Genomic DNA, 22,927 nt, shown 5'->3' on the forward strand with positions numbered 1-22,927 from the left:
ACGTTTCCCACTTTGATAATAGTCGGATTGTAGCCTATCGCTATTGCGGTTTATCGTATCGCGACATTGCTGCTCGCGTTGGTCGAGATCCAATGACTGTTAGCAGAACATGGAATCGGTGGGTTCAGGAGGGTAATACGGAACGCCGTGCTGGATCCCAACGGCCTCGTATCACTAGCAGTCGAGATGACAGACATCTTATCCGCATGGCTGTAACGGATCGTGCAGCCACGTCTCGATCCCTGAGTCAACAGATGAGGACGTTTGCAAGACAACCATCTGCACGAACAGGTCGACGGCGTTTGCAGCAGCATGGACTATCAGCTCGGAGACCGTGGCTGTGGTTGCCCTTGACGCTGGATCACAGACAGGAGCGCCTGCGATGGTGTACTCGACGACGATCCTGGGTGCACGAATGTCAACACGTCATTTTTTCGGATGAATCCAGGTTCTGTTTACAGCATCATGATGGTCGCATCCGTGTTTGGCGACATCACGGTGAACGCACATTGGAAGCGTGTATTCGTCATCGCAATCCTGGCGTATCACCCGGCGTGATGGTGAGGGGTGCCATTGGTTACACGCCTCGGTCACCTCTTGTTCGCATTGACGTTACATTTAAGATGTGTTACGACCCGTGGCTCTACCCTTCATTCAATCCCTGCAAAAGCGTACATTTCTGCAGGATAATGCACGACCGCATGTTGCAGGTCCTGTACGGGCCTTTCTGGATACAGAAAATGTTCGACTGCTGCCCTGGCCAGCACATTCTCCAGATCTCTCACCAACTGAAAACGTCTGGTCAATGGTGGCCGAGCAACTGGCTCGTCACAATACGTCAGTCACTACTTTTTATGAACTGTGGTATCGTGTTGAAGCTGCATGGGCAGCTGTACCTGTACACGCCAACCCAGCTCTGTTTGACTCAATGCCCAGGCGTATGGAGACCGTTATTACGGCCAGAGGTGGTTGTTCTGGGTGCTCATTCCTCAGGATCTATGCACCCAAATTGCGTGAAAATGTAATCACGTGTCAGTTCTAGTATAATATATTTGTCCAATTTATCATCTGCATTTCTTCTTGGTGTAGCAATTTTAATGGCCAGTAGTGTAGATATCAAGTTGAGGTGGTACAATCAAGTGATGCGTTTTTTCCGGCATTAAGACGGTTTGGCGCATTACAACAAGCTGCTCTTTCCCGAAATCAGCACTGATCGGAGCAAAAAACATCTGTTTTCTAAGGCTGAGTGATCGTTTCCAATTACTTTAGATGACAAAACGGGCGGTAACTATGTTGAGATGTGTCTGTTAAGTGCTTTATGAAAACACTGTGCCTGCTGACAGCTGTTACAACAACACACGAAACCAGATCAAGTTTGGCTTGAGGTACAAATACATACTGCGGAACCTGGGTAAGTAAGAGTCAAAGTGACTGGGCAACGTTTTCCTCATTTGTAGATGTTCTGCATCCAATTTGTCACACGGGTTAAGATGGGACTTTCTTCGCTCTAGGGATCTGTTAATGGAAGTCTGCTACCTTCTCTCCATATTTACTTACATTGACTTAAATGTCGGCATACTTTTTCAGCATCGATACTTTGAAAGTTTTTCAAGCCCGTATTGTTTACAAAACCATTGACACAAGTGTCCAAATGTGTGTGAAATCTTACGGGACTTACCTGCTACGGTCATCAGTCCCTAAACTTACACACTATTTAACCTAAATTATCCTGAGGACAAACACACATACTCATGCGCGAGGGAGGACTCCAGTCTCCGCCGAGACCAGCCGCACAGTCCATGACTGCAGCGCCTCAGACCGCTCGGCTGATCCCACGCAGCACATTGACACATCTGAATCTTTCGAAAATATGAAAAAAAAATTTTTTGTGCGTGTATTGACATTCAGCTAATGTGTTTTTATCCTGTTCTATCCTGATATTCAAAAATCAGTTATTTTCGAAGATATGTTTGAATGAACATTGGACCTACCAAAAAATTAAAATAGATATTCAAGATTAAATATAAAATTACACTCCGGTTACTCTTGAGTGCTGTTGGGCATTGTGTGGATGTCACTCGAACCTGCAGGGAATGAGGAACTGGTGCGTTACCTGATACGTATCTGGACATCGAAAAGGGAATCCCTTGGTAGATCTCAACATGCTTACGAATGGAAGTTTTAGGGGCTGAAAATGAGTCTAGTGATTATTCAGAGGTTTGTCATTCATTGTATGAACTATACAGGGTAGTCACATAAGACGTAACACCCCTTTTATTTCGTGAACTGATTACTCACATCGAAACGCAGTTTTCGGCAAATGTTTGAGCGTCGAGGGGCGCACATATTTTTGTTTGGTTAATGTTTTTAGCGCTCGTATCAACGGAGATATTGAAGTGATACGTTTCTTTCAATGGAACTGTATACTTTTTGTTGTGGCCTTCAGTCCTGAGACTGGTTTGATGCAGCTCTCCACGCTACTCTGTCCTGTGCAAGCTGCTTCATCTCCCAGTACCTACTGCAGCCTACATCCTTTTGAATCTGCTTGGTGTATTCATCTCTTGGTCTCCCTCTACGATTTTTACCCTCGACGCTGCCCTCCAGTACTAAATTGGTGATCCCTTGATGCCTGAGAATATGTCCTACCAATCGATCCCTTCTTCTAGTCAAGTTGTGCCACAAACTCCTATTCTCCCCAGTTATGTTCAATACCTCCTCATTTGTTACGTGATCTACCAATCTAATCAACATTCTTCCGTAGCACCACATTTCGAAAGCTCCTATTCTCTTCTTGTCCAAATTATTTATCGTCCACGTTTCACTTCCATACATGGCTATACTCCATACAAATACTTTCAGAAACGACTTCCTGACAAATCTATACTCGATGTTAACAAATTTTTCTTCTTCAGAAACGCTTTCCTTGCCATTGGCAGTCTACATTTTGTATCGTCTCTACTTAGAACATCAGTTCTTTTGCTCGCCAAATAGCAAAACTCCTTTACTACTTTGTGTCTCATTTCCTAATCTAATTCCCTAAGCATCACCCAGCTTAATTCGCCTACATTCCATTATCCTCGTTTTGCTTTTGTTGTTCATCTTATACCCTCCTTTCAAGACACTGTCCATTCCGTTCAACTGCTCTTCCAAGTCCTTTGCTGTCTCTGATAGAATTACAATGTCATCGGCGAATCTCTAAGTTTGTATTTCTTCTCCATGGATTTTAATACCTACTCCGAATTTTTCTTTTGTTTCCTTTATTGCTTGCTCAATATACAGATTGAATAACATTGGGGAGAGGCTACAACCATGTCTCCCTTCCCAACCATTGCTTCCCTTTCATATCCCCCGACTCTTATAACTGCCATCTGGTTTCGGTACAAATTGTAAATAGCCTTTCGCTCCCTGTATTTTACCCCTGCCACCTTTAGAATTTGAATGAGAGTATTCCAGTCAACATTGTCAAAAGCTTTCTCTAAGCCTACTAATGCTATAAACGTAGGTTTGCCTTTCCTTAATCTAGCTTCTAAGATAAGTCGTAGGGTATTGCCTCGCGTGTTCCAATATTTCTACGAAATCGAAACTGATCTTCCCCGAGGTCGGCTTCTACCAGTTTTTCCATTCGTCTGTACAGATTTAGCGTTAGTATTTTGCAGCCGTAACTTATTAAACTGATAGTTCGGTAATTTACACATCTGTCGACACCTGCTTTCTTTGGGATTGGAATTATTATATTCTTCTTGAAGTCTGAGGGTATTTCACCTGTTTCATACATCTTGCTCACCAGGTGGTAGAGTTTTGTCATGACTGGCTCTCCCAAGGCAATCAGTAGTTCTAATGGATTGTTGTCTGCTCCTGGGGCATTGTTTCGACTCAGGTCTTTCAGTGCTCTGTCAAACTCTTCACGCAGTATCTTTCATCTTCATCTACATTCTCTTCCATTTCCATAATATTGACCTCAAGTACATCGCCCTTCTATAAACCCTCTATATACTCCTTCCACCTTTCTGCCTTCCCTTCTTTGCTTAGAACTGGGTTGCCATCTGAGCTCTTGATATTCATACAAGTGCTTCTCTTCTCTCCAAAGGTCTCTTCAATTTTCCTGTAGGCAGTATCTATCTTACCCCTAGTGAGACAAGCCTCTACATCCTTACATTTGTCCTCTAGCCATCCCTGCTTAGCCATTTTGCGCTTCCTGTCGATCTCATTTTTGAGACGTTTGTATTCCTTTTTGCCTGCTTCATTTACTGCATTTTTATATTTTCTCCTTTCATCAATTGAATTCAATATTTCTTCTGTTACCCTAGGATTTCTACTAGCCCTCGTCTTTTTACCTACTTGATCGTCTGCTGCCTTCACTACTTCATCCCTCAGAGCTACCCATTCTTCTTCTACTGTATTTCTTTCCCCCATTCCTGTCAATTGTTCCCTTATGCTCTCCCTGAAACTCTCTACAACCTCTGGTTCTTTCAGTTTATCCAGGTCCCATCTCCTTAAATTCCCACCTTTTTGCAGTTTCTTCAATCTGCAGTTCATAACCAATAGATTGTGGTCAGAATCCACATCTGCCCCTGGAAATGTCTTACAATTTAAAACCTGGTTCCTAAATCTCTGTCTTACCATTATGTAATCTATCTGATACCTTTTAGTATCTCCAGGATTCTTCCAGGTATACAACCTTCTTTTATGATTCTTGAGCTATATGTGTAGGGAAAATGATCACTGATTCTAAGTAATGTCATTAAAAACACTTCTAGTTCTTTTCCTATCAGAATTGCTCAGAAAGTTTACATTGACATCGCCACAGATTAATAAATTATTTTTGTCTGACAGACAGCATAATGAGTCGAAAATTTTTATGAATAGCTCCCAGACTCGTAGTGGGGACCTACACAGATTTGCTATCAACACTACATTATCTAGCTATAGTTCACATGCACAAACGTCAAAGTGCTGACAGACATAAAATTTGATTACTTCTATAATTTTGTATGTATTCGCTTGTTTTGTTTAAATGGCAACTACTCCTTTATCTATGTTAGATCTGCTAGCTTAAGATGCTAAATTATACCCACTTATAGTGACTCTTTCCTTCCTCAAAGTTATATGGTGTTGAGACAAATTATGTCACTCTCTCTTATTTCCGAAATCATTTAAACACACTAACAGCTCATCTACTTTATTTTTGATTCCCCTGACATTTTGGTGAAATAAATTGATACAACCGTTAGCTTTATCCCTATTTTCTGTACATGAAACTTTTTATTTTTTATTGATTATTGTCTGTCTGGACTTTGGCTTTAACCTATAAAACTTGTCTGCCTGATACCATTAACCACAGGGATCATACGTTGTGAGACTGTGGCCTCCTTACGGTATCTGCTAATAGAGAAGCTAACTTACCTTTCCCCTTCCTATTTAGGTGCAGGCCATTGTAGTGTAACCCCACCTACCGATAGCATCAACTGGAACAGCACTCACGTGAGGTTCTGTCCAGTGTCTGGAGCATCCTGTTCAGCTCAGTGTAAACATGCCTTACATCAGTGTTTATCCAGGGCCGATCACAAACCCCTAGATTTGTGTGCCCAGTATCTGCTCCTATTGTAGGCAGGTCACTCGTAATACTGTACCTTGGATTCATAGCCAGGATATTTCCTGCTATTTACCTGATCTTAGCTGCATAGCTGACCTAAGTTTTCTGTGTGTTAGTAGAAGCAAAACAAAATTTATTTCCTCTGCAGTGCGACTGGAAATTCCATAGATGTTCCGTGTGTGTTTCAGGCGTGGTAGTAATGGCAGAATCAAAGTCTGAGAAAGGCAGTTTTGGAAGCGACCTGTGCACACTGCTGGAATCTGGCAAAGGTGCAGATGTGACTCTTGTGGTGGGCGACTCTCACTTGCCGGCCCACAGTGTCATTCTGGCAGCGAGGAGTCCCGTCTTTGATGCCATGTTGCGGAACAACATGCTAGAAGCTACTAGTCGCCTTATCAAAATCACTGACGTGCAGAAGGCTGTGTTGCAGCAGATGCTATTGTTCGTCTATACAGACACAGTTCCAGAACTGGAAAGATTTGCAGCGCAACTGTTGGCAGCCGCTGACAAGTACGACTTGCCCCTACTTAAACGGCGGTGCGAGTCGCGAATGGCGCTGGACTTGAGCGTAAAAAATGCTGCAGCTACTGCATTGGTGGCCACCCTGCACCATTGTCCAAAGTTGAGTACGGCCGCTGTGGAGTTCATAGCGCGACACCCCGAGGTGATGGCCGGCAGCGACTGGGCGCAACTGTTGCGGGAGAATGCAGAGGCTGCAGCAGACATCTCCAGTCTGGTGGCGGCAGCATTGCCACGCCCACCATCCACAGAGACATCGGGATACAGGTGAGTGCGTGTGCGTGTGCGTCCGTGCCCGTGTTTTAAAAAGTTTACCATTTTGAAGGATAGTAGTATGGATCAAAACAACGAACATATGTTCAGGAAGCATGAGCTGAGAAATTGATACCTTAAGAACTGTGGGGATTTGTTCCCCTTCGCTATTGTGGGAAACATCCCTAGTGCAAGCTATTCGCTATTTCGAATGACTTATTGGAACAGAATGCAGTCGACAAATAAGAACACGTTCTCCTACTGTGGAACAGCGGAGTTGCTAATGTAATGTGCTTGTTATTGCATACGACTTGCAACTGTGAGCCATCGCTAAAGCAGGTGCTCACTAAGGCGTCCATTCACATTAGGGTGCTGTTCTTCGTGCCAGACGTCTTCGGGAATTATGCGCTCTCTGAAAAACTCCAGAGTTGGTCTAGCAGTACAGGAAAGTTATTCAATAGGAACTATACATCGCACCTGTTAACTTGTTCTGTAGATCGTATTAGTCCAACTCCGGTCTGTACATTAATGGAAAATCTGCTCTGATATCTTGCCTCCATTATAATTGTAACTGGAAAGATAATGCTACAGTGCAAAAACATTTGGCAAACTTAAGAGATCCATGGATAATAAGAGGAATGTTTCTACTCTTTGTGAAATGCATTTTGTAGGTCGTTTGTAATAACAAAGAACGTGCTGCAGAATAGCTCCTATTTGTAGAATTTGTAGAATAGCTACTATTTTCATAGTAATGATGAAAAAGTGCTCTCAGCTTTTAAAGTACGCATTTCAGAGCTTATGTTTATGGAGAAGGGTATACGTATCAATTTCAGTTAAGAGACTCTACTCCAGAAATAACGAAGTTGAAATATACAAGCCAAAATGTACCTGTGTTCTTCCATGGCCTCGTGTAGCGCTCCGACTAAGAGCCCCCGCTTTCGAACCGTGATGACGACGTAAAAAATTACCACTGACTTCTCACCAGTACCCTGCGATAATTGCCTGTATTGGTGGACATGCAATGGTGCAATTAAATTTGATTCCAGACACCAGAAATCCTTTGGATGGTACAGTAATGAAGAATTCCATTTACCTACATGTTTTACAAGCTGCTACATTTACACCAAGTGTTCAAAATAGTGACCCCCACCATCACTGCAGGCATGGCATTGTTGCACAAAGCTCATGTCATACCACTTCTAATATCCTGTGTGTCGTTTCAACAGCGCTCTAGGCGTAAAGAATTGTCTCCATGACGATAGTCTTCAGGCTCGATAGGTGTCTACTATGAAAGACACTTCACATGGCCCCGCAGGGATAATTAAAGTGGAGTGAGGTCAGGTCAACATGCTTGCTGTGAAACAGTATCTTGTCTGCCTATCTCCTTTTTCCGGGAATGTCTGATCCAGATGTTCGCGGAAATGAGTGTTTGAAGGGCGGTGGGGCTCCGTCGTATTGTAACCACATCCATTGAAGAATAACAGGTGGGATATGTTCTGGGAACTGTGGTAATATGTCTCACAATACTGTGCACACTGGCCCATTAGGTGGGGAAGAAGAAGAAGAAGAAGAAATGGCCCTAGTATGTAATCATAGACTCTACTTGGACACACATAGATACATAACCTGTGTTGATGGCTTTTTACAAATGTAGTGTGGGATTCTCACCGGCACAAACATGATATTGCAACTTCTTCCATGAAAATCACACATACATGAAGTGAGGATTGACTGTGATGAGCTAAAAGAACCATCGGCTGAATACATTAGGTCTGAAGTCGGAAGGAGTTAAAGCGTGCTCATTTTTCTTTAATACTGGAAATATAAAACTTTGAAACATTCGTTTCCCATGCAACTGGTGGTGCTGACTGCAGGCGCCTCATCCACTCAAGAACTGCTTCCTCTAAGTCCGTGTAGCTCATCCTCCTTGGTCGTTTTGTATTGTGGTACCAACTGCCCCGTTTCACTTTCATGTTGAAACAATCTAGGAAACCTGATGCTAGCCTGAAATCGGCTTTTCTAATATTTGGTCCTGTACAACCTTTATTCTTCTTCTTACATTATCGTGAACTCTAGATTTTATCCTGTGGCCATGTTTGACATATTTGTTATATCTCCTAAACCCTTACCTTAGTCTCTCCATGTCCTCGTACTCTCTATTCATCTCCTCCTCACCCACACTTTCTCTACCCACTCCCCATATTCTCCCTTCTGTCTCCCTGTCTGCATCACGTCCTACTTCCTCTTATCTGTATTTATCTTCCTGCACCATCTCCCTATTGATATCCTCCTCCCATGTCTCTCCCCCTTGTCCATTCCCCATTCCTTCCTACCCTCTCTCAGCCCATTATTCAACCTGCCTCCTTTCCTCTGTGCATACCCTCTGTCACACAGCCTTTCAGCAGGTGTGGCCATCTGTACATGGAGCCCCTGCTGAACATAGTTAAAAGGCAGATAACTTTTCAAAACATGCGTATGGTGTCGTGCAGCACACACATCAGGAGCTTGAAAACAGATTTTTTTTTACCCCTCTGACGTGTAAGTTGCCCTACAAAAAATGTCAAGAAGATATGCCGCATTTCCACACAATGAACCTGGCATCCAGAACAGCCTATATACGATGGGCTAAAAAAACATTTTTGCCAATAGCTTCACTCTATAAAGAAGTTATAAGCCCCCCAGTGCTGATATTCATGAGGCCAACTGTTGTTGCGCTACAGTTGGTTGGAATCGATCCAGGCGTTTGGGATTAGATTCCAGACATAAATAAATACACTTCGCAGTAGAATATCCTGCTTCGCCGATGCTAGGTGTAACCTTCTGTCACTATAGGGCTGCAAATTGCAGTGCGTAACATGTAGTGTTTAACATAACTATGACGGTGCATGAGAAACAGCTTGTTGTAGTAGAGTTTCTAACCACAGTAGACATGCCTGTAATGGAAATCCACAGAAGAATGAAGGCTGTGTACAGTGATGATCGTATAGACATCAGCAATTTGACATTGAGTCAAACTGGTAAACCCAGCTTTCATCACTGGTCAGCGTTGTTAAGGAACTCATCGCCTTCCCACTTCAAAGCCAAAGGAAGTTGTTGACAGATTTCATGTCAGGAGTGAGCATTCAAGGGACTCACCATACAATTAGGTTTCTGTGATATACCACGCTTATCTAAGAGCTGTGCCTGTATTATCCAGTAGTTCATCAAGCCAATTCTAAATAGTCTCAGCAGTTACCGTATGCGGTCGTCCACTCTCAGCTCTGCCACACATGCAAAACGCTTTACAGTGTGGGCAACTGCAAGCACAGTCTGTCATGTCAAGAAATAAAACCACTTCAGCTGTAGGATTCTTTTAGTATTATGCACTATCAGTTTCACGGCACTTACAGATGCATCTTCAGGTGCAGCTGCGTCTTCAGGTGCAAACTAGTAAGTTCACGATACATAATAAAAAAAAATTGAGACCCAGCGTTTGTAGCGAGTCCGTAATGCATTAGTGATGTTGATAACCATCAATGTCCACAGCTTCCATTTTTCTATGGATTTCAATTGTAGGTAGGTTTTCTGTGGTTATAAACTAGATTGCAGCATGCTGTTTGTCACGAACAAACATAATTACGTTACACCCAGCAATGTTTAAAGAAATACAATTTCGAACCCTGTAGTGGCAGAGGGTTGCAGCTTGCGTCAGCGAAGCTGGGAATTAGACGAGTAATATGCGTAACATGTAATACCTGAGAACAGCATAAAAGTTCGGAGGCATTTCTGTTCACCACGTACAGTGATAATGTGAACCTTTAGATTCTGAACCTGCTTTGTTCTCAGCTGCATCATAACACTTCTGAATTAGGTAGTCGTAAAAACTTGTTTTAAGTGCTGAAATGTCTATCATTTCCAAGTGAAGGTGTAGTCTGTTGCACAGCTCGATTCCAGTTTGCAGTGGCCCATTTGTTTTAATATTGTATTTGAATTTTGGACATTTATTTCCTAGTTTCTTGTGTTAGGTGAGTGAATGCCCTCTTCTCTAACTACAGGCTGCATATCACCAGAGTTACCAAAAATACATTACTTGGCAAATTTATAAGCAGAGGGATGGAAGGCCATGGTTTTTTATAAATAGAGCTTTCAATGCACTTATACGAACTGCATTCACCACAGCTCCTATAGTTCTCCTTTCGGCTCTGAAACGACACTTGCTAGCATTAGTTTCCCCCAAAAGATTGCAGCATGTTGCAATACAGATTCTGCTGCCACAGTACACAATTATTATTTTCTTTGATGTACAGCTTGAGAGAACTATTATACAGTAACAAATGGTATTAAGTTTATTGCTTACATATTTACAACTGCCAAGATGAGAAACATAGAAGTAGATACTCTCGGTGTAACAAAGCAGCTTAAATCACTTAATAAAGGCAAGGTCTCCAGTCCAGATTGTAAACCAGTCAGGTTCCTCTCACAGTATGCTGATAAAATAACTCCATATTTAGCAGTTATATACAACCACTCGCTCACAGAAAGATCCGTACCTACAGACTAGAAAACTGCTCTGGTCACACCAATACCCAAAAAGGGACGTTGGAGTAAGCCGCTGAATTACAGGCCTATATCACTAACGTCGATTTGCAGTAGGGTTTTAAAACATATACTGTATTCGAACATCATGAAGTACCTCGAAGAAAACGATTTATTGACACATAGTCAGCACGGTTTCGGAAAATATCGTTCTTGTGAAACACAACTAGTTCTTTACACTCATGAAGTAATAAGTGCTATCGACAGGGTATGTCAAATTATCATATTTTTAGATTTGCAGAAGGCTTTCGACACCTTTCCTCACTCTGTGTGCCTACAGAGTGTTGAGGATTTGTGATTTCCTGTCAGAAAGGTCACATGTCGTAGTAATAGACGTAAAATTATCGAGTAAAACAGAAGTAATACCCGGCGTTCCGCGAGGAAGTGTTATAGGCCCTCTATTGTTCCAGATCTATATTAACGACATAGGAGACAATCTGAGTAGCCGTCTCAGACTGTTTCCAAATGATGCTGTCTTTTACCGTCTTGTAAAGTCATCACATGATCAAAAGTCCTGCAAAATGATTTAGATAAGATATCTATATGGTGCGAAAAATGACAATTGACCCTGAATAAGGAAAAGTGTGAATTTATTCACATGAGTACTAAAAGAAATCAGCTAAACTTAGATTACACGAGAAATCACACAAATCTGAAGGCTCTAAATTCAATTAAATACTTCGAGATTACAATTACAAATAACCTAAACTGGAACGATCACATAAATAATATTGTGGGCAGAGCAATCCAAAGACTGCGATTCTTTGGCAGGACACTTAGAAGGTGCAACTGGTCTACTAAAGAGAATGCTTACACTACGCTTGCCCGCCGTATTCTGGAGTATCGCTGTGTGGTGTGGGATCCGCATTGGGTGGGACTGACGGATGACATCGAAAAAGTACAAAGAAGTACAGCTCGTTTTATATTATCGCGAAATAGGGGAGATAGTGTCACAGACGTGATAAGTTAGTGGCAATCATTAAAACAAAGGTATTTCTCGTTGCGACGGGATCTTCTCATGAAATTTCCATCACCACTTTTCTCCTCCGATTGCGAAATATTCTGTTGGCACCCACCTACATAGGGAGAAATGATCATCACGATAAAATGAGAGATCAGGGCTCGCAGAGAATAATTTTAAGTGCTCGTTTTCCCCCGTGCCGCTCGAGAGTGGAATGGTAGAGAGACAGCATGAAGGAGGTTCATTGAACCCTCTGCCAGGCACTTTATTGTGAATAGCAGAGTAATCATGTAGATGTAGATCTCTGTTGGACTCACCTCAATCTATCCTCCTCAATCTATTTCCAAGAAACTTCATTGTACTTCAATTTTCTAGATTTCTGCTGAATAAATCCATAGGTTGGTCAACGGATACTTGCTCCAAATGTGTGCTAATTCGTAGTAACTGTGTCCAGATCCATAGTGACTGTTTTTTGTGTACCTGTTGTCGGATTATTTGTACAGAATTAATCTGTAATGTGTGAAGTGCATATCTTCTTTCTGTAATGCTTCTTTGGTCGCTACTTTTAAGAGCATGTTTGAATAGTCTGCAAAGATGTTGTATTTTTGAGCTGGCTGGTTGCAAGTCATTTACAAAATCCCAAAACAGGACTAGTCCCAGAATGGAGCCTTGTGGTACACCATACTTAATAGATTTTAATATAATTCGATAGATAAGACTACTCACCAAGTGGTGGCAGGAGGAAAAATGTATAAAATTTAAGGAAATTTGCGAACTTCCAGAGCCAGTGGCTACTCCTTCTGGCAGAAGGCTTGAAGAGAAAGGAAGATGAATGACAGATAAGGACTGGCAAAGTTTAGGAAATGGGGAAACTTGAGCAAAGTCGCCCAGAACCTTGTCAGGGGAGACTCACAGGGATGAGAAGGAAAGACTGTTTGGGACAGCACCATCCAAGGTTTGAAAACCTGAGAGCTTAAAGATGGAAGACTGGGTAATGAGGAACAAACTACTGATAAAGCACTGTGCAAGAGTTAATAAGAGTGGAAACCTAAGCACATTACAGGTGGCAGACAGATGGAGGAGGAGGAGGGGAGACAGCCAGGTCAGAAATTAAGTCATTAAGAAAACTAAAAATAAAGAAAAGAAATAGCTGTTGAAAATAAATGCTGAGACCAAAGAAATTTACTTAAATAAAGGACAGATGGATGGCGAGAACCAAGCACATATTCTAACAACAGATCCTACCTACGCAGTTCTGAGAATCTGGTGTCATGAGGGGAAAGGGGGAAAATTCAGATGGCACATGTGGTGAAACAGGCATAGAGGTCACAAGAGTTATATTGAAGAGGACGCTCTGCAGTAGGATATTGTATGCTGCCAGTATACACTCTTTGTTTATGCCCATTCATCGTAGCTGATAATCCTCTACCTTTTTCCGAACCTCCACAAACCCAATCACCCTGGCTGTCTCATCGTTGATGGCTTGAAAGCAACAACTGAACATATCTCTCTTGGTTGATAAGCGACAGCAGCCTCCCTCCTGTGTTAGAGAGACCAACCATTTCCTAGATAATCTGAAATCTGGGTGTCCCATTCTCTCTAACCACCTTGTTTGTCACCACTGGTGCTATGACCCTCGTTACCAGTGTCCCCACTGTATGTGATATGTCTGCTGCCGAATATTACCTCAACTACCTCTCATTTGATTCTGATCCTATGACGTCCTTCCTACTCACATTAATCAACTTTGTACTTACGAAGAACTAATTTATCTTTCAAGGGCAGATGTTCAAGCAGATCATGAGCATGACTGTAGGGTCCGGGATAGCTTCTTTCTAGGATAACTTTTTCATGGTTGATAACAAAACGAGAGAAGGAAAGTTGCTACCCACCATGCAGCAGAGACGCAGTCGCGGCTCAGCACCTCCGCTGTGTGGTGGGTAGAACTTTCCTTCTCTCGTTTTGTTACATTCCATCCTGGATTTTCCATTGTTTGATTTTTCATGGTTTACTTAGAGGAGGCTTTCCTGCAATCAATAACCCTTGAGCCCCTCGTTTGGCTTACATTTGTTGACGACATCTTTGCCATATGGAATCATGGTGAAGCTGGCCTCTTAAAATTTTTTGGAGTCTCCCAGTTAAATTTCATATGATCCTGTTCCGAGTCCTAAGCAACTTTCCTCCATGTTGACCTCATCCTCAGCAAGGGTCAGTACACACTTCTGTTCACAGTAAACCTACAGACAAGTATTTACAATTAGATAGTTGGCATACTTTCTATTTCAAACGTTCGCTTAGAACCAGCCATCAGATTTTTTCAGATGCAGACTCTTAGAGCAACACACCACCATTGTCTCCTCAGCCTTTACTGAACATTAGTACCCCACCAGCCCAGTTGAAAAACAGATTTCCCAGGCTACCACATCCAATGCTGGTCTTGCTGAGACCTCTGTAAAATAACTTATGAGCACACAATTTGCCCACCACTCGTAGAATAACCTTTTGTTGCCCACCCTCTCAATATACACAATATTCTGTGGCCACACCTGAGTGTTGTCGCAGTTTTTTAAATAAATCTATTTGGCACACACATGCTACACCTTCCTCTATTATTGCTTTTGTTCCTTGTGATTAAGGCTATAGATGGCTACCAATACTGCATATATAGGTGCATTTATGTTGAGTCACACAATAAGGCCAAATTATTTCGAGTAAAATATTTTTCTTATTTCAGTATTTGAAAAAAACATTATTTTTTGTTAAACATAAGTCTACAATTTGGAACACCATATGACAGTTTCATTTGCTGTAAAGCAGTGTAAAAAATTAAGTTAAAACTTTTTAACTTGTAGGAGGCCAAATGAAGAAAGTAGCCGCCATGGAAATTCCCTTTGACTTTCATTTGAATCTTTTCAGGAATACCCGTCAGACTGGTGAAAATCCAGTCTGCACATACGTGTGCTCTAGTGTGTCCAGAGATTCGTGTTCACTTCATTTCATTTCTCATAAAGCTCGATTAGAAACACTAGGTGATAAATGTAATGATTTATTTCATTTTTGTTCCAGCTTAAAATGAATGGCTAAATCTCTCGGGATTGATCATATATGGAATACAAGAGCCTGTCCAACTCCTGGGTGAAACAGTGTTAACTTCAAATTCATTACTTCGCATAGTTCTAACCCGTGAACAGGTCGTTACAATGTTAAGGACAATCAGAGCACACAGCAGTAGTCCAATAACCAGCTGATAAACCATAAATTAACTCTTCCTTATGTCCCGTTTTTCTGTTAACTCAGTGCAAGAAAACGAAACCGTAAATTTTTGTTGCATAGCGCAACACTCTTCTTCGCCGTCGGTTTTAACAGGGAACCTGTATATTTCTGCTAAGAGAAATATGTTGCGCATGTCTGTCTGAATGTTTCTTAAAAATAGTGTAAAATTTTGAAGTAAATCTGGCATGAACTTGTAGAGATTTTTGGAGGAAACGTTTCCTCAATATTTGATACAATAGAAGTATGCACATCAAGAAAATAATTATTAGAATGTAACACTTTAGTTAAAACATTAAGTGGTAAGCTCTTCACTGCACTTGCCTGCGTATTTTTAAAGTGTACCTACAGTACACCTGGGTACATAGCGTATGTGTCAAAAAAGGTTCATGTAGAATAATTGTGTAGCAGACAGCTGGTTATCATTCTACAGTATCGTGGTTTCATTTAGTGTTTTGCAAAAATTCTATATATTCTGAATTGACAGCTGCATTGCCTGATACTAATTAAGTCGGTATTTTTCATGTGTATGGGACCTCGGACACCAACCTGCGTTTTATTTACTGATGGTATGTTGGCCTTGTTTTGGATTTGAGTAAAAATGGTGTGACATGAGGTGGGCCACTCCCCTCTGCTGCCACCCAGCTCCCAGCTCCATTAGTCCGTCATCTGCCACAGCATCTATTCTATGCCATTTCTTGAAAATCAGAATGGCCAGTGCTTTTTTTTTCTGCAGTCACCAGAAGTGCTTCGTTGCTTCATGGATCAACGATTAACTGCTGCTAGAAGGGAAGAAAGTGGTTTAACGTTATCTGTGTAGACTCTTGTGGGTATCTCATCTGGTCCAAAAGCCTTTGGAATGCTTGGTGATTATTGCTTTTCTATACCATGATCGCTTACCACAAAGTTGTTAGGATTTTTTATAGTCGGATTGTCTGGCAATTCGAATCACTTGCAAGCAGAGATTGAGAGTGTGGTGGGTTACCAACAAAAGTAAAAGGATAGCCTACCAATAGGGACAAGAAAGGAGGCATGAAGGGCGCCAAAAACAGAAATAACAATCATCCATTTATTGCTCCATTACACACGCACATCATTGTATATGAGACATTATAATTCCCACCCTCAAATCTATTATGACAAACAATATGTATCACGAAGGGCACAGAATGGAGTATAAGAAATTACAATGGCACATGAACTCTGCTATGACACAGTGTGCATAATCAGGGGCACACAATTTTACCAATGTAAGAAATTAAAATAATACTTGCATAAAGTTAACTAAAATGCCTTGAAGGAAATGTTTATGGGAAGAACACGATGGGGCCGCAAGGGAGGAGGCAACACAATACTTAAGTCAGGTGCACCAAAGCAAACAACGGACACATAAGGCACGCAACTGCTCTCTTCGTTGGGGTTCCACCGAAGTAATAGCAACCTGAAACATTTTAATACTTGGAACAGTACACCAATGATCAACAAATTAAAAAAAAATGACATAGAATAATTTAAGAAAATCACATCATATCACTATGAGCTTAAGGTCTTTCGGTAATAAACAGATTACGAAACAGGTAAAGAGGCATGTGCCACTAGTAAATCTTCCCTAATTACACTACTAAATTTCTCAGTACCCAAGTTGCAATTAATGCAACAAGAATTAAATTATTTAAGTGATAATAATAATAATAATAATAATAATAATAATAATAATAATAATAATAATAATAATAATAATAATAATAATAATAATAATAATAAAAAAAACCGTGGAGGCCCGGGAAAAGAATCGGCCTCCGGTATGTTCTGCCAGTCGTAAAAGGCGACGAAAAGAACAAACCACTAATAGGGCTAACCTCCCTTTTAGTGTGATTAGTTGGTTCAGGACAGAACTAAAGAAGCCTCGGACAAGCGCCGTCATGGTCGGGGTCGACGCTTGAACCCTATGCCTGCCCACAATGGTAACGACACTGCTAGCCAACTGGAAAATGATTTAAATCCAAATAGAGCTGTTTTGCAGGATATGCTTCCTGGAACCACCCTAGAAGGAAAACAAAGACAGAGGATGAGATGGTCAGATGAAGTTAATCGACACCTCATGTTCTGTTATTACCAAGCAACAAACCTAGGAACCAACACAACTGGATACAGATCACAAGTATACACAACATTTATTACCAGATACCCAGAATTAAAATTTTTAACAGAACAACGATTAGCTGATCAGATCCGTGTAATAATAAAAAATAACAGGATACCCCAGTCAGAATTAGAAAACATCAAACAACAAGTACAACAAATACTGGAACAAAATAATGTGCAAGAAGAAGAAGAAGAAGAAGAAGAGCGTAGACCACCAAATAACCCACAAGTCGAAACAACAATAAAAACAATCAACACAATCATACACAACAAAATAAATGAAAACACAACTATGGAAGAGTTACAACTACTGGTTTATATAGGAGCACTCACTACACTAAATATACACACTAGGCAGAGATCAGAACCAACCAACACACAGAAGAAACCCACAAAACCAGCATGGCAACACAGGCTACAGATCAAAATAGAAAAACTGAGAAAAGACATCGGACAGCTAACACAATTTATAAGAAATGAAATCTCGGAAAAAAACGAAAAAAGTTAGGTAAAATCTCACAACAAGAAGCGACAGAGCAATTAGACGAAAAGAAGCAGAAATTACAAGCATTAGCCAAACGACTCAGAAGATACAAAAAAAGTGAAAATAGAAGGAAACAAAACCAAACATTCAACACAAACCAAAAGAAATTTTACCAGACAATAGATAACACACACATTAAAATAAACAATCCACCAAACATAACAGACATGGAACACTTCTGGAGCAACATATGGTCAAACCCGGTACAACATAACAGGCATGCACGGTGGATACAAGCAGAAACAGACACATACAAGATGATACCACAAATGCCTGAAGTGATAATTTTGCAACATGAAGTCACCCAAGCAATTAATTCTACTCACAATTGGAAAGCCCCTGGAAATGATAAAATAGCAAATTTCTGGTTAAAGAAGTTCACCTCAACACATTCACATCTAACTAAATTATTTAACAGTTCCATTGCAGACCCATACACATTCCCTGATACACTTACACACGGAATAACATATCTGAAACCTAAAGATCAAGCAGACACAGCGAAACTAGGTAAATATCGCCCCATAACATGCCTACCAACAATATTCAAAATATTAACTTGAGTCATTAAACAGAAATTAATGACACATACAACACAGAACAAAATTATAAATGAAGAACAAAAAGGCTGTTGCAAAGGAGCACGAGGATGTAAAGAGCAACTGATAATAGATGCAGAGGTGACATATCAAGCTAAAACTAAACAAAGGTCGCTGCACTACGCATACATAGATTACCAAAAAGCTTTTGATAGTGTACCCCACTCATGGTTACTACAGATATTGGAAATATACAAAGTAGATCCTAAATTGATACAGTTTCTAAACATAGCAATGAAAAACTGGAAAACCACAATATCCAAACAAATTCAGATAATATCACATCACAGCCAATACAGATTAAGTGTGGAATATACCAAGGAGACTCATTAAGTCCTTTCTGGTTCTGTCTTGCTCTGAACCCACTATCCAACATGCTAAATAATACAAATTATGGATATAATATTACTGGAACATACCCACACAAAATCACACATTTGCTATACATGGATGATCTAAAACTACTGGCAGCAACCAATCAACAACTCAACCAATTACTAAAGATAACAGAAGTATTCAGCAATGATATAAATATGGCTTTTGGAACAGACAAATGTAAGAAAAATAGCATAGTCAAGGGAAAACACTAAACAAGAAGATTACATATTGAATAACCACAGTGACTCCATAGAAGCGATGGAAAAAACAGATGCCTATAAATATCTAGGATACAGACAAAAAATAGGAATAGATAATACAAATATTAAAGAAGAACTAAAAGAAAAATATAGACAAAGACTAACAAAAATACTGAACACAGAATTGACAGCAAGAAACAAGACAAAAGCTATAAATGCTTATGCTATACCAATATTGACCTACTCATTTGTAGTGAAATGGAGTAACACAGACCTAGAAGCACTCAATACTCTTACACGCTCACAATGCCACAAATATAGAATACATCACATACATTCAGCAACAGAAAGATTCACATTAAGCAGAAAGGAAGGAGGAAGGGGATTTATCGACATAAAAAACCTACATTATGGACAGGTAGACAATTTAAGAAAATTCTTTCTAGAACGAGCAGAAACTAGCAAAATACACAAAGCAATCACTCATATAAATACATCGGCTACACCACTGCAATTTCATAACTACTTCTACAACCCTTTAGATCACATAACATCAACAGATACGAAGAAAGTAAATTGGAAGGGGAAGGCACTACATGGCAAGCACCCGTATCATCTAACACAGCCACACATCGATCAAGACGCATCCAACACATGGCTAAGAAAAGGCAATATATACAGTGAGACGGAAGGATTCATGATTGCAATACAGGATCAAACAATAAACACCAGATATTACAGCAAGCATATTATTAAAGATCCCAATACCACAACAGATAAATGTAGACTTTGTAAACAGCAAATAGAAACAGTAGATCACATCACAAGCGGAAGTACAATACTAGCAAATACAGAATACCCCAGAAGACATGACAATGTAGCAAAAATAATACACCAACAGCTTGCCTTACAACATAAACTTATAAAACAACACGTTCCCACATACAACTATGTACCACAAAATGTACCGGAGAATGATGAATACAAATTATACTGGAACAGAACCATTATAACAGATAAAACAACACCACATAGCAAACCTGACATCATACTCACCAATAAAAAGAAGAAATTAACACAACTAATCGAAATATCCATACCCAATACAACAAATATACAAAAGAAAACAGGAGAAAAAATTGAAAAATACATCCAACTGGCTGAGGAAGTCAAGGACATGTGGCATCAGGATAAAGTTGATATTATACCGATTATACTATCAACTACAGGAGTCATACCACACAATATCCACCAGTACATCAATGCAATACAGCTACATCCAAACATATATATACAACTACAAAAATCCGTAATTATTGATATATGTTCAATTACCTGAAAGTTCCTAAATGCAAAATAACACATACCGTACAGTTAAAAGGAAGTGACGCTTGATCAAGGTCCACGTCACTTTCCATTTTGAACCAGACTTAACGTCTATGAAAGTAAAGAAATAATAATAATAATAATAAAATCATTTTATACATCGGAGGACCAAGAGTGGACCGATCAGTACTCCCCAGTGAAGCGGTTCACACAAATGGTACTCCACGGCTCCGAGCACACAGCCCCATACAAAATGCAACACAACCACAGCGACCCGGCGAACTACCAGAACCACCAGGCAGTCGTACTAAGCCAAAACAAGGACCGACTTTTAAAATAACGAGACCTAGCCCGGGCCGGACAACAGACCAAATGCCGGGAAATCCATGAGAAACCTCAGCCAACTTAATACCAAAACAACAGTTTATGAACAACATGCAAAACACAAGACGTCTCAGTCCAAAGGCTTCCGTTTAGTCGCAAAGGTGGCTCCGACCCACATGCTGAGGTGCCAAGCGTCGTACGGAGTGCCGAATCGAGCTTACGCTTCGTTAACTGAAAGCGGAAGCACCACAAGACTAAATCTAACTGCGCAAGGCAACGTCTAAGGAGTGCCTCTCGAAGACTACGCACTTGAAGATCAGACATAAAGCATCCTGACTGACGTGCCGCTGAACGACGCACTTCCGTCACCAGCGTCTAGTAGAGTAGGGAGAACAGCGTAGCCCATCGGTATACTTCCACGGGACGGTAAACGAGGATAGCGATCCCAGCGACGGAGAGACAGGACGACGAAATGACATCCCGCCGCACATGGAAGGTATTTCAAACTCAGGCTCGGCAAACTACAACAGGCGAGATTTTTCTCCCCTTGCGAATCAAGTTAAACGGCACACCACGCCGCTGTCCACACTATTAACCGTAAAATCACGGTCCGGTCTTCCCATCGGGCCCCACTCGGCGTCCAGACGCAAACAACCCCCGCCGAGCCGAACTGTCTCCACGCCAAGGCAGCCACCTCTTTCCTCTCCGGCCAGCGATAACACACGGAAAAAGACCGCCTAACGCCAAAGCGCCGTCTGAGTGAAAACTCAGCACTAAGATCCTCAAGTGACACTGTACAGTGGCTTATGGTGTGTGTGTGTGTGTGTGTGTGTGTGTGTGTGTGTGTGTGTGTGTGTACAGATGTAAGTATTCCCATGTCATTTCATGTGTTTTGCAGCAATATGCCAGACAGGATCAAGCAGAAGATGATGGCCAGACTTATGGAGGCCGCTCGCAGTGGGAGCGCACGAGAAGTGTGGGCGCTGCTGCTAGCCGGAGTGGCAAAGGACGCCCGAGACGGCAGAGGAAATACGGCGCTGCACCTGGCGGCCGACGGAGGGCACGCCATCACTGTGAAGCACCTGCTCGATGCGGGACTGGATGCCAACAGTGTCAACTCGAATAGGAGGACGCCCCTACACCTGGCAGCTCAGAGAGGGAACACGGATGTAATATGGATGCTGGTGAGAGCGTCAGCACGAGTAGACGCTCAGGATGCCACGGGGCAGACTGCGCTCCACGTGGCTGCGAGTGTGAACACTGCTGTAAAAGATGATAGAGTACATGTAGTGAATACACTGCTCCTGGCGGGTGCGACAAAAGATATAACTGACTTAAAGAAGCAGAAACCTGAGCATTTGGCAACCGTATCAACAAAAACAGCTTTCAGCACTTTCAACACTGTTTCCAGTCCTTACATTGACTTGTAATAAAGTTTTACTTTATTGTTGTTGCTGTATACACTACATATTTAGCTAAAACAGTTAAGATTCCAACTAACTTTGATCAGGTACAGTGATCTAGATGTCATCGTGCAGGCAGTGAATTTCGTTTTAGTGTCTAATCCTCTCAAGAATAAACCAACTCTCAGCACACTACTTCTACTTAAACATCTACTTAAACAACATATATCTCCAGATCCAGATGTAAAAGGAATGAGATCCTCAAAAAGTTCGCACTTATATGAAGTTTCAGCTGAAAATCACACAAAACTTCATCCACAGACATTCGTAGCTTTATTTTGGAACCCTTAATCCATGCACACATTGCCTCAGTCATAGAACTGTGTAGTATTTTTGTTAGAAGTTATGATACACATGTGCACCAGTGAATCCAAATGTATAGTGATAAAGGCTATTGCATTTGAATAAAGTTTAAGCCCACAGTCTTTTAATTTTTTGTTTTATTCTGATTTCCGTGCTGTACACAAAACTTTCCTCTGTCCACAAACGACAAACGCTACTTACGTTGACAGTGTTTATTCTGGTAGCAGTGTTTAAATAATGTGGTTGGGCTCATACTGCAGGGTGTATACGACCTGGGACAACCGGAAGAACCTGGAAAAACCTGGGAATTTTTTAGAATTCTGGGATGTTTTAGTTTTCAGGTAATTTTTTGTAATTTTGACTGGTAAGAGATAATACTCTAACAAAAGATATTACTGCATCCCACTACTGCAGAATAATACTGCAGCAATAAAACATGAACGAGGGAAAAAAAATAAAACTTAAGTTGCAAAGA

The 22,927-nt window shown here is 41.1% G+C and overlaps 2 protein-coding genes across 3 annotated transcripts in view; both read left to right on the forward strand.

Moving 5' to 3' along the window:
- Positions 1–22,561, forward strand: part of LOC126426704 (CARD- and ANK-domain containing inflammasome adapter protein-like) — a 226,395-nt gene extending 203,834 nt beyond the window's left edge. The window contains exons 1-2 of one of the 2 annotated variants that reach the window (XM_050088625.1): positions 6,243–6,379; positions 21,585–22,561. In XM_050088625.1, coding sequence (XP_049944582.1) covers positions 6,261–6,379; positions 21,585–22,116 — 651 coding nt within the window. In that variant the 5' untranslated portion in view covers positions 6,243–6,260 and the 3' untranslated portion in view covers positions 22,117–22,561. Of the gene's footprint in view, positions 1–6,242; positions 6,380–21,584 lie in introns of those variants that run through there. The other variant, XM_050088626.1, reaches the window with a different exon arrangement.
- LOC126426703 (ankyrin-3-like) overlaps positions 1–22,927 on the forward strand; it is a 501,231-nt gene that overhangs the window by 178,322 nt on the left and 299,982 nt on the right. The gene's annotated exons all lie outside the window — the stretch shown is intronic.

Source organism: Schistocerca serialis, chromosome 11, assembly GCF_023864345.2.
Source record: "Schistocerca serialis cubense isolate TAMUIC-IGC-003099 chromosome 11, iqSchSeri2.2, whole genome shotgun sequence".
Taxonomy (NCBI): domain Eukaryota; kingdom Metazoa; phylum Arthropoda; class Insecta; order Orthoptera; family Acrididae; genus Schistocerca; species Schistocerca serialis.